This window comes from Musca domestica, unplaced genomic scaffold (genome assembly GCF_030504385.1).
Source record: "Musca domestica strain aabys unplaced genomic scaffold, Musca_domestica.polishedcontigs.V.1.1 60, whole genome shotgun sequence".
In the NCBI taxonomy this organism is placed as follows: domain Eukaryota; kingdom Metazoa; phylum Arthropoda; class Insecta; order Diptera; family Muscidae; genus Musca; species Musca domestica.
The window spans coordinates 2,828,897-2,839,758 of NW_026712364.1; the positions used below are offsets into that span (position 1 = coordinate 2,828,897).

Below are 10,862 nucleotides of genomic sequence, written 5' to 3' on the forward strand. Positions count from 1 at the left end.
AGGTTCTAGCTTCGTTTTTTGATGATTTTTGCCGCATTTTCTCACCAATATGTCTATAAATTGGTATTTGTGGGTCATAATTGGTTCTAATGTTTCCATTACCCTAAGGTGGAGGGTATTAAAAGTTCGGCCCGGCCGAACTTAATGTTTTTTTAGTTGTTTATACTGATTTCGTTGAAGAATTTAGGTAAATATCGTAAACAAGCAAATCAAATAGACGAGTCTGAATTTGGAGATACAGAGGGGCGTCTTACATTTGGAGATGATCGCAAAAAACAGAAACATTTTCCTGATCACACAATTGAAACCAATTGACACGGAATTTTGCATGAGAAGAGAGTTAAGTATAGGAAATACGATTATATTTAGCTGTAAATGGACCACAACAACTAACAGTACGACGGAGTACGTGAATATTGAACAAATGTCCCTGTTAAAAAAGCTAAGGGTAATATCTGGGCAGCGAAATCTTCTAAAATGGATGTGGACATAAGGGGTCTTCTAACACACTGGAATGTTTTAGTGTATCACATGGTCGGCCCCGCGGGACTATAGCCTTTGCTTACTTGTTTTTAATATAATCCTACTCGAAGTGATATCATGCACTCTATAGCAATCTTATTTGGTATAAAAGATAAAAATATGTGCGCCAAATTTATTGAAAATCGATTCAGAATTGGATATGCCTCCACTAGTTCCTCCTGAAACCAATCTTAACTGCTCTAAAGCCAGATGTTGATAAGTGGTATGATCTACTTCAAATAAATTCTTTTGTTACGGGAGCACTACTTGTATAGGTGTAGATGTAGGGTATCATACAGTCCGACTTTTGTCTTTTCCTTACTGGTTTTAACAATGACATTTGCCTTAAAAATGTATTTTGTTAATACTCGATACTTAATTCATTAGTAGGATGTTCTTACATATATTATTGCCAACAAAAATTGGTAAAATATAAATGCTTATAATTATATAAAAAATTTTTTCTTCCTACCGATAGCAACTAACTTTAATTTAGACTTTTCATTCATAATTTAGAATTTTTATTTTTCCTTCTTTATACCCTTCCCCATGCTCTTCGAAATATTCATGTAAGACCCAACAAAGTATATATATATTCTTGATCACGCTATCTTTGAAACGAATCGAGATAGATGGCTAAAATTTTGCACACATGTGTATTTTGCCAGTAGGCTGGTTAAGTTCGTAAATGTGTCATGTTGGTCCACGTTTTCGTATAGCCCCCACATAACGATACCTTTCGATATGCGGTATTTTGATAATTTTAGCAAAATTATTAACCGGAATTGTTTCAAATTTCGAAAACTACAGCCTATGACAAGAAATTACTTATGCAGGTCCACGTCTTCGTATAGATCCATATAACGGTTTTTATTTGAGCGGTATTTTCGACGAAAAAATTTCAAATTTTTCAAGTTCCTTCCTTAAAAATTCACGTTTAGTCTCAGATATTATTTTCTGGAAGCCTTACAAAAAATCATGCTGTGATTTTTATCCTTTTTGCTGTTATTACATTTAATTACTAATCTGAGTAGGGTAAGAAAACATCTCGATCTCATAATCATTCTCTTGAGTGGGAAAAATTTGTAATCGTGCTTGCTCATATTTTTGCAAATGTGGTTTCTTTGCAATATTGCAAATTCTGCGATTAGTAGTCCAAAGAGTTTCAAGCGTTGCAGATTTAATCTTACGGAGGTTTCGGTGTCGTTTTGTGGTTCATTATTAGTTCTAGAGGTAAACTTTCCGTAAAAAATATATAATAAATAGGATCAAAAGGATTTGATAGAGATTTACTGTTGATTGAGAAAAATATCAAAATTCCTAGTGAAAGTGAAATAAAAATTGAAAGGAACAAAATGCAACGTCCTTGAATAAGCCAGAAAATTTCACGAATGCGAAACTGAATTTGTGGATTGAGGAGGGAAATTGATAAGGATAAGATTACCTTTTCACTCCCACTACTTATTATTCTTGTCATAAAATGTTCTGTTTGTAATTTCCGAGCAAGTAAAAATTTCCTGGTATAAAGCGTAAGGTATGTTTCACATCTATTTAGGGCTAAAAAAATAAACTTTTATTTTTTTATAATCAATTTAAACCACATGTCTAGAAATGTGATATAAATATAAATAAAATAAATCTCGAACGTATTTGACATACATTTTTTCACAGTTGTCTTTAATGACACATTTACCTAATAGATCAATGCGCCTAAACGTATACCTCAAAACAATACTTTTTATTATGTATTTATGCATTTGTTTGTAACAGGCAAAAGGAAACGAGATAGACCCATAATTCCTTTTGATGATCTGCATAGAATCACAGTCTGAGTCGATTTATGCATGTCCGTCCGTCCGTCTATCTGTCCGTCCGTCTGTCCATGTATTTTTGTAAACAAAGTACAGTTCGCATTTATTGCCCTATCCAGACGAAATTTTGCACAAATTGTTTGGCCCAAGGACGAACCCTATTGAAATTGGAGATAATCGGTCAAAATTTAGATATAGCTCCCATATATATCTTCGTCCAATTTGTCTTTTATAGTATGAAATTCTGCACATACAACCAAATTAGGCCTGAAAATAAGTATGCCAAATTTGATCGAAATCGGTTCAGATATAGCTATAGCTCCCATATATATTGTTCATCCGATTTGTTATTTTTGTCCTCCGCAGCCGTAATATGCACTGTGTAACAACAATATTTGGGGCAATATATCAAATACAGCTCAGAAATACATTTGCTAAATTTTATCGAGATCGGTTCAGCTTTGGATATAGCTCCCATATAAAACTTCGTCCGATTTACTTTTTATTGTGCACCAAACGTCTAATATTTGCCAAAATGGAATGAAATTTGGCACTTACGACCGAATTGAGTCTAGAAGCTAGCATGTCAAATTTGGTGAAGATTGGTTCTGATATAGCTATAGCTCCCATATATACTGTTCATCCGATATGTTATATTTGTTACCCACAGCCGTAATGTGCACTCCGTAACAACGATATTCAGGGAAATATATCAAATACAGCTTAGAAATATCTTTGCCAAATTTTATCGAGATCGGTTCTGATTTGGATATAGCTCCCATATATATTTTTATCCGATTTCAAATTAATTTTGCACCAAATGGGCAATACAAGTCCGAATTTAAAAGATACAAATGCTTCGGCATATTTAGTCCTTTGAACCTTAAATTATAATTATAATCATGGTGTGTATGATTGAATTCTCACTTTCAATTGTTATGCGGAGCTCTACTAAATTAGCAAAGTGGTGTAGGGTATCATAAAGTCGGCTCCGCCCGTCTTTAAAACTTTCTTTACTTGTTTTAAATTTATTTAAATGACAAATTTAGGTAATAGATAAGGGCGCCTAAAAGTACAACTCGAAAAGTGATATATCACAACATTGAAGATACTTAAATAATCTGTGAATATCGAAGAGTAGTGAAATAACTGACTGAAATTGAATACTTTGTATTAGACAAACAAAATGAAACTTGGAACGAGAATCACTGATGGATTGCAGGATAGATTTACAAAAGGGTTTTTGGAAATTCGAAATTTTAGGGTTGCGAACAATTCTAAAAAATCTCCTAAACTTCTAAAAAGGTTCCATTTGGTATTATGTGAACGGATAGATCTAAGTGTACCAAATGGTAATACATTTGAAACAGTTTGGTTGAGGGTGAACGGATGGAGCTCAAATGTTGAAATTTTGTATTGGGGAACCTGTTGTGTACCATAAGTGTGTACCAAAAGTACTAAATAGTCCTATATTTGGGACAATTTTGTATTGGGTGAGCAGGGAGTGCTTGAAATCTGAAATTTGTATTGGGGTCGCTGTCCATGTGTGGCCTTGTCATATGAGGGTGGTTTCGGAAATGTGTACCACATTTGTACGAAAAGTACTAAGTTGTACTAAACTAGGTTTTAGGTGAAGGGATAGAGTTGGACTGCCGAAATTTTATATTCAGTTCTTTGTTGGTATCTGGAATTGAGATATGGAGGTGGTTTCGGAAATGTGCACTATATTTGTATTTGGTTGAAGGAATTGAGCAGAAATCCTTAAATTTGATATAAATGTCACTGTTGGTGTCTGTGATATGATGGTGGTTTTAGAAATGTGTGTTATAATTATACGAAAAGTACTAAATTTGGTATAGAGTGAATGTATAGAGCAGGAATTCCGAAATTTTATATTGAAGTCTATATTGGTATTTGGTTGTGGTTTTGCAAATGAGTACTATAATTTTTTGAAAAGTTCTAAATTGTACTAACTTTGGATCACTGCTGGTGTTGAGGATGGAGTGATGTTGATTGTTCTGGATATGAGTAAATTTGTTATTGGGCGATGATGTGGTGTAAATGTTAACAATTACAAAAAGCAGCCCAGATCGGAATTTGCAAAATTGCAGAGAATTGTATTGAAGGTCGGGCGGTCGAAGGTTTGCTCACAAAAAACAGAAACGTACGGACAGACGGACTAACATGCATATATCGACTCAGAAAATGGTTCTATGAAGATCCTCAGAAAATGATCCTATAAAGATCCTGCAATTTTTTTTATAACACGAGCTTTTGGATTTTCTATTTAAGTTAAATATATATTTTTTATATTTTCAGATAAACAATACATTTAAGACCCGGTGACATGGACGCCAACAGTCCGAAACACTGTTCTCTCGAGATGAAATCAAAATTTGCAGATATCTCTCCGCCGGCAACAAAGCAGAATTCAACACCAGAAAGAAAAAATGTGCGCGAGAGTCTTAAGGAAATTTTCAATGAATATTGTTCGAATACCTCGCTGCATGGCGTCAAATATTTCGGGCAAGAACGACCATGGAAGGAGATATGTTTTTGGTTGGGCATTTTCACTTTATCCTTTTATTTTAGTTCACAAACCATTCGAAAAGTCTATCAGAAATGGAATGATACTCCAGTTATTGTTACCTTTTCGGAACGTTCAACGCCCGTATCGGATATACCATTTCCAGCTATAACTATTTGTCCGGAAATAAGAGGGAGGGTACCTAAAGACGGTAGGTTTACACCAATTGAAAGTTTGAAATCGTAACATTAATATTATGTTCTCTGCTTTAGGCCCTAACTTCAGTATGTTGTTAAAAAATTTGACATTCGATTCGGAAATTCCGAAAAATCTAACTAATCGCCAACTTGGGGAATTTGTTACACTGCTGCACACATGTAGTTCGGATGTGTATGGTTCTGAAATTCCCAAATTATCAAATGAATCCTATGATTATATTCAAATCATAAATGACATGGCCCTAGATCTGGAAAAACAAGCCGTGTCCTGCAAATGGTTTGGCATTGAGAAAGGCTGCACGGATCTATTTACGAAAACCTATACCGATTTTGGTTTATGTTATACATTTAATGGTCTTAAAAACAGTGATTTATATCGTGAAGATACCATACAATATGGTCTCATGGATCTTGAGAGCGCCGTCGATGAGTCCCCTACGAAGCGTTTAAATCGCACATTAAATTGGTCACTGGAAGAAGGTTACAACAAAAATGCCCCCATCAAAACATATCCCGCCCGGGTTTTAAGTGCCAGTACAACGGCTTCATTGAAAGTCACATTGAGGGTACTTACCGATAATATAGACTACTGTTGTAGTGCCGGCACCGAGGGATACAAAATCGTCCTTCACACCCCATCCGTTGTTCCATTACCGTCCAAACGTTTTGTACGAATTTCAGCCCGCAAAGAAGTCTCGATTACCGTAAAACCCGTCTTGCTGACGACATCGAATGGAGTCGCTGTATATTCGCCAGATAAGCGAAAATGTTTCATGAACCACGAACGCTATCTGAGATTCTTCAAAAACTACAACGAACGTAACTGTGAAATGGAATGTCTTACGAATTTTACCCTCAAAGAATGTGGTTGTGTGAAATTCTCCATGCCACGTACCAGCGATATGCCCGTTTGTGCAGAGGATAAAATTGCCTGTTGCAACGAGGCGGAAGACAAAATGCTAATGGAATATTCCGATGATCGAGATAAAGATCCCTGCAGATGTATGCCATCTTGCACCTCCCTGCACTATGATATGGAAATATCCCAATCGGATTTCAATGAACAATACATTTTCTCAGCATTTGGATGGAAGGATGCCGAAACAGCGAAATGGTCCCGTCTCCTGGTCCATTTTAAGGATAATGAATTTATTGCCCGCAAACGTTCGGAACTGTATGGTTATGCGGATTTCCTGGCAAATTGTGGTGGTATTTTGGGTCTTTTTATGGGTTTCTCGATACTGAGCCTAATTGAATTTTTCTATCACATGACTTTGCGTCTGTTGTCGAATATGCGAAGAAAAAGCAAATATGTTATGGAGAATAAATCGAAAGCAATGAAGAACTAACGTTTGAATCGTGGTGTTATGTTTTAAATTTAATTATTTTACAATTTCTCCATAAAGTATGCTAAAGATTTTAATAATAAACTTAATTGGTACAATTTGCATTTGTATTTATGTGTGTGCTTTTATAACAATTGTTAATTGCAATTAATATGCAAATAATGGTTTCATTTCTTAATAAATTTAAAAAATGAATATCGTATTTTTATCTGCAAATGTATTTGTTCCGAACCATCCATCATTTGAAAAAATAATAATAATAATAATAATAATAATAATAATAATAATAATAATAATAATATAATAATAATAATAATAATAATAATAATAATAATAATAATAATAATAATAATAATAATAATAATAATAATAATAATAATAATAATAATAATAATAATAATAATAATAATAATAATAATAATAATAATAATAATAATAATAATAATAATAATAATAATAATAATAATAATAATAATAATAATAATAATAATAATAATAATAATAATAATAATAATAATAATAATAATAATAATAATAATATAATAATAATAATAATAATAATAATAATAATAATAATAATAATAATAATAATAATAATAATAATAATAATAATAATAATAATAATAATAATAATAATAATAATAATAATAATAATAATAATAATAATAATAATAATAATAATAATAATAATAATAATAATAATAATAATAATAATAATAATAATAATAATAATAATAATAATAATAATAATAATATAATAATAATAATAATAATAATAATAATAATAATAATAATAATAATAATAATAATAATAATAATAATAATAATAATAATAATAATAATAATAATAATAATAATAATAATAATAATAATAATAATAATAATAATAATAATAATAATAATAATAATAATAATAATAATAATAATACTGCTAAACAAGTAAAAAAGTTGTAAGTTCGGCCGGGCCGAAATTTGAATACCCTCCACCATCTAGAAATACGTTAAAAATGTTGTTAAAATCTTAAAAATACCCAATGTAGCCGTATATTAGGGTCTACGACGACATGAACCTACGTAGGTTACATTTGACATAAGCCATTACAATATTCAAATGCGAAACTTAAAAAAAAATTGGTTATAATGTCGATAAAATCAGAATACTGAATATCGGGAGGTACCGTTATATGGGGGCTATACGAAGACGTGGACCTGCACAGACAATTCTCTGTCATAGGCTGTAGTATTCATTACGAACTTCAAATACCAATTTTGAAACAATTCCGGTGAATAATGTCGCTAAAATAATCAAAATACCGAATATCGGGAGATACCTTTATAGGGGGGCTAATCGATTAATCGAAATTCGGCAAATATTAAAAAATGAGCTCGGGATAAAGCCATTGAAATTCCAAAACGTGCACCGCAGTAGAAAGAATATAGACTCACAAGAGCTAAAGAGTTGCTTCGCTTGCCCGAGAGTGGTGAACTGCCGAATTTGGTTTTTCTTCGATGAGAATACATTCGTTGTCCAGCAGTTTGTAAACAAAACAAATACAAAAGCCGTAAGTTCGGCCGGGCCGAACTTTGAATACCCTCCACCATTGGGAACGAATATGGCAATTCTCAAAAAAAAGAAAAAAAAAAAAAAAAGAAATAAATAAATAAATGAATAAATAAAATCCATTAAAACTTCTGTTAAAATCTTAAAAACATCAAATGTAGCTATTATATTAGGGTCTATACGACGACATGAACCTGCGTAGGTAACATTTGACATAAGCCATTACAATATTCTAATGCGAAACTTAAAAAAAAATCGGTTATAATGTCGATAAAATCACAATACCGAATGTCGAGAGGTACCGTTATATGGGGGCTTTCCGAAGAGGTGGACCTGTACAGACAATTTTCTGTCTTAGGCTGTAGTATCCATTACGAACTTTAAATACCAAATTTGAAACAATTCCGGTGAATAAATTCGCTAAAATAATCAAAATAGCGAATATCGGGAGGTACCGTTATATGGGGGCTATACGTAGACGTGGATCGGCACAGACAATTTTCTGTCTTAGGCTGTAGTATCTATAACGAACTTCAAATACCAAATTTGAAACTATTCCGGTGAAAAGTGTCGCTAAAATCATCAAAATACCGAATATCGGGAGGTACAGTTATATGGGGGCTATACCAAAACGTGGACCTACATGGCCCATTTTCAATAGCAAAAGTTCTGCAGACATAACATACATTTGAGCAAAATTTTATCAAACTACTTCAATTCGTTCGGAAGCTAGAGTGATTTCCACTGACGGACAGACGGACGGACATCGCTAAATCGACATAGAATCTTATGCTGATCAAGAACATAAATACCTTGTGGGGTCTAAAATGTGTATTTCGAGGTGTTAAAAACGGAATGACAAACTTAATATACCCTCCATACTATGGTGGAGGGTATAAAAAATGATCAAAGATGTCAGCTGAAAATGTGCACCTTCGGTTGGCCACCAGAACTCAAGCGCCGGCCACGGTGATGGTGTGGGTCGCCATATTAGTTTTCTTCCGTCTACTTCCTTGAAGTCGGGCTACGCTATCAGTATCACGCTAACGGGCGATGGTACGAGACACAAAAGATTTATTCACATTTTAATGCTAACGATACCCACTATCACGCTTGAATTCCATCTCGAATAACTTTGTTTCTGGAAAATTCTCACCAAAATGCTTTTTTACGCTTGTAAATAATGTAATGAGCTGACACTGGAATAATTTTAATAGCTGTCGGACGAGTGGCTTATAAATGACAGCAGTCAGTCGGGCACACTCAGAAAAAAGTTGTAATCTCTACATTACCTTTTTAGTGTACCCTGTTTGAGTCCGTAGAATATTAAGGAGGTCAAGTTGTTATAGTTTCATCTGAATCGATCTTTACCAAACTCTACAGACATACTTCAATGTTTGAGTCTGCTTCATGACGTAGTTCATCTGCGAGGTGTTTTTAAATTTGGACGGATTTTTTTCCACTATAAAAAGAGATAGTCCTCCAGCCAAGCAAATTTCGTGTACATAATTTGATCAGAATTATATGGTAATTTTGGTCTATGCTCTGTTGATAAAGTGACAGACAGACGGACCGGTGGACATGTATAAATTGACACATAATGTGATTCTATGGAGATCGTTAAAAGAATCTACGGGTATCTCTCGTTTCCTTTTGCATGTTACTATGGGCCACAGTGTGGTGTAGGATATAATAAGATAACACCGCAGATCACTTTCTATCTTCTTACAACCGGTATGATATAGGATAAACAAACACCGTATAATTTTTATTTTATTCAGTACAATAGTAGATATATCTTAATATATAGTTGCATAAAATTTTACCGACAGTCTCGATTTGTTATTGAAAAGCCAGTTGGTAAAAAATCCGTAATCTCCTAAAGGTACTGGCAATTGTTCCAGCGATCGTTGCAAATATAAATTTTCCAAACGAGGCATTAGAAATTCACTCTGAAAAAAAAAAAAAATAAATAAAAATGTCTTAGATTTAAAAAAAAAAAAAAACAAAAAATAAAAAAAAAAACGAATTTTTGAAGAAGAAATTTATTAATTTTTCCCGCAGAGATTATGATAAGGGTGCTTTAAGTTACTTACCACAAATGGACACATGCGTTCAAGGTTTGTATTTTCCCTGAACCAGGACCAAACTATTTTTGTTACCGGATTTTGATGCTTTGAAAAATTACAGTCCATAGTGAAGTTGTATAAAAATGGCTTGTATCCATTGGCTTTCTTTAAAAATTCCACTGTGGCCTGAAAGATAACGAATTTGTTTTTAACTCTGCAACATGTAGATATTTTCTGGCTGAAAATTGTATTAAATACACTTTACATACCAAAACATTCGTTGTAGGCACCAAATCGTTGTGAAATGTTACATTTAAGGTGGCAAACGACAGAGATCTCGAGACAGCCTTTACTTTACACATTGCAATCTTGATATTCGACTTATCAGCGCTTTCACATTGGATTTTGGTGAATTTAATACGAAATGCCTTTAAAATGAAAGAATGAGGAAAGTCAGTAAATAAGTTGTTAGAAACAATATTTTAGTCATGAAAAAAAAATAATAAAGATACTTGATGGATTATAGTTCTGTAATAGCTCAATTTAGGAGATTTTGCAAAACTTTATTAACTGACAACTTATAAGAATCTTCAAATTTCATATGTGGAAAGAATTCCATAAAAAGTTGGTATAAATCGCCAAAATACCATATCTCAAGAGGTTCCAGTATATATGTGTTGAGGAAAACGTCCTATACGGAGAAAGTGCTGCCGCTAGAGGCAGAACACTTTAGAAAATACACAAACCGAATTTGAAACACACAACTCAGTGACAGCTCATTATATTGCTTACAAGCGTACAAAAGTAT

The 10,862-nt window shown here is 32.9% G+C and overlaps 1 protein-coding gene across 1 annotated transcript; it reads left to right on the forward strand.

Moving 5' to 3' along the window:
• Window positions 1–1,680: 1,680 nt before the first annotated feature.
• LOC101899378 (pickpocket protein 28-like) lies at window positions 1,681–6,472 on the forward strand. Its single transcript, XM_059129371.1, has 3 exons — window positions 1,681–1,755; window positions 4,653–5,071; window positions 5,133–6,472. The coding sequence occupies exons 2-3, from the start codon at window positions 4,681–4,683 to the stop codon at window positions 6,425–6,427; spliced, it is 1,686 nt and encodes a 561-aa protein (XP_058985354.1). The 5' UTR covers window positions 1,681–1,755; window positions 4,653–4,680; the 3' UTR covers window positions 6,428–6,472.
• The last annotated feature ends 4,390 nt before the right edge of the window (window positions 6,473–10,862 follow it).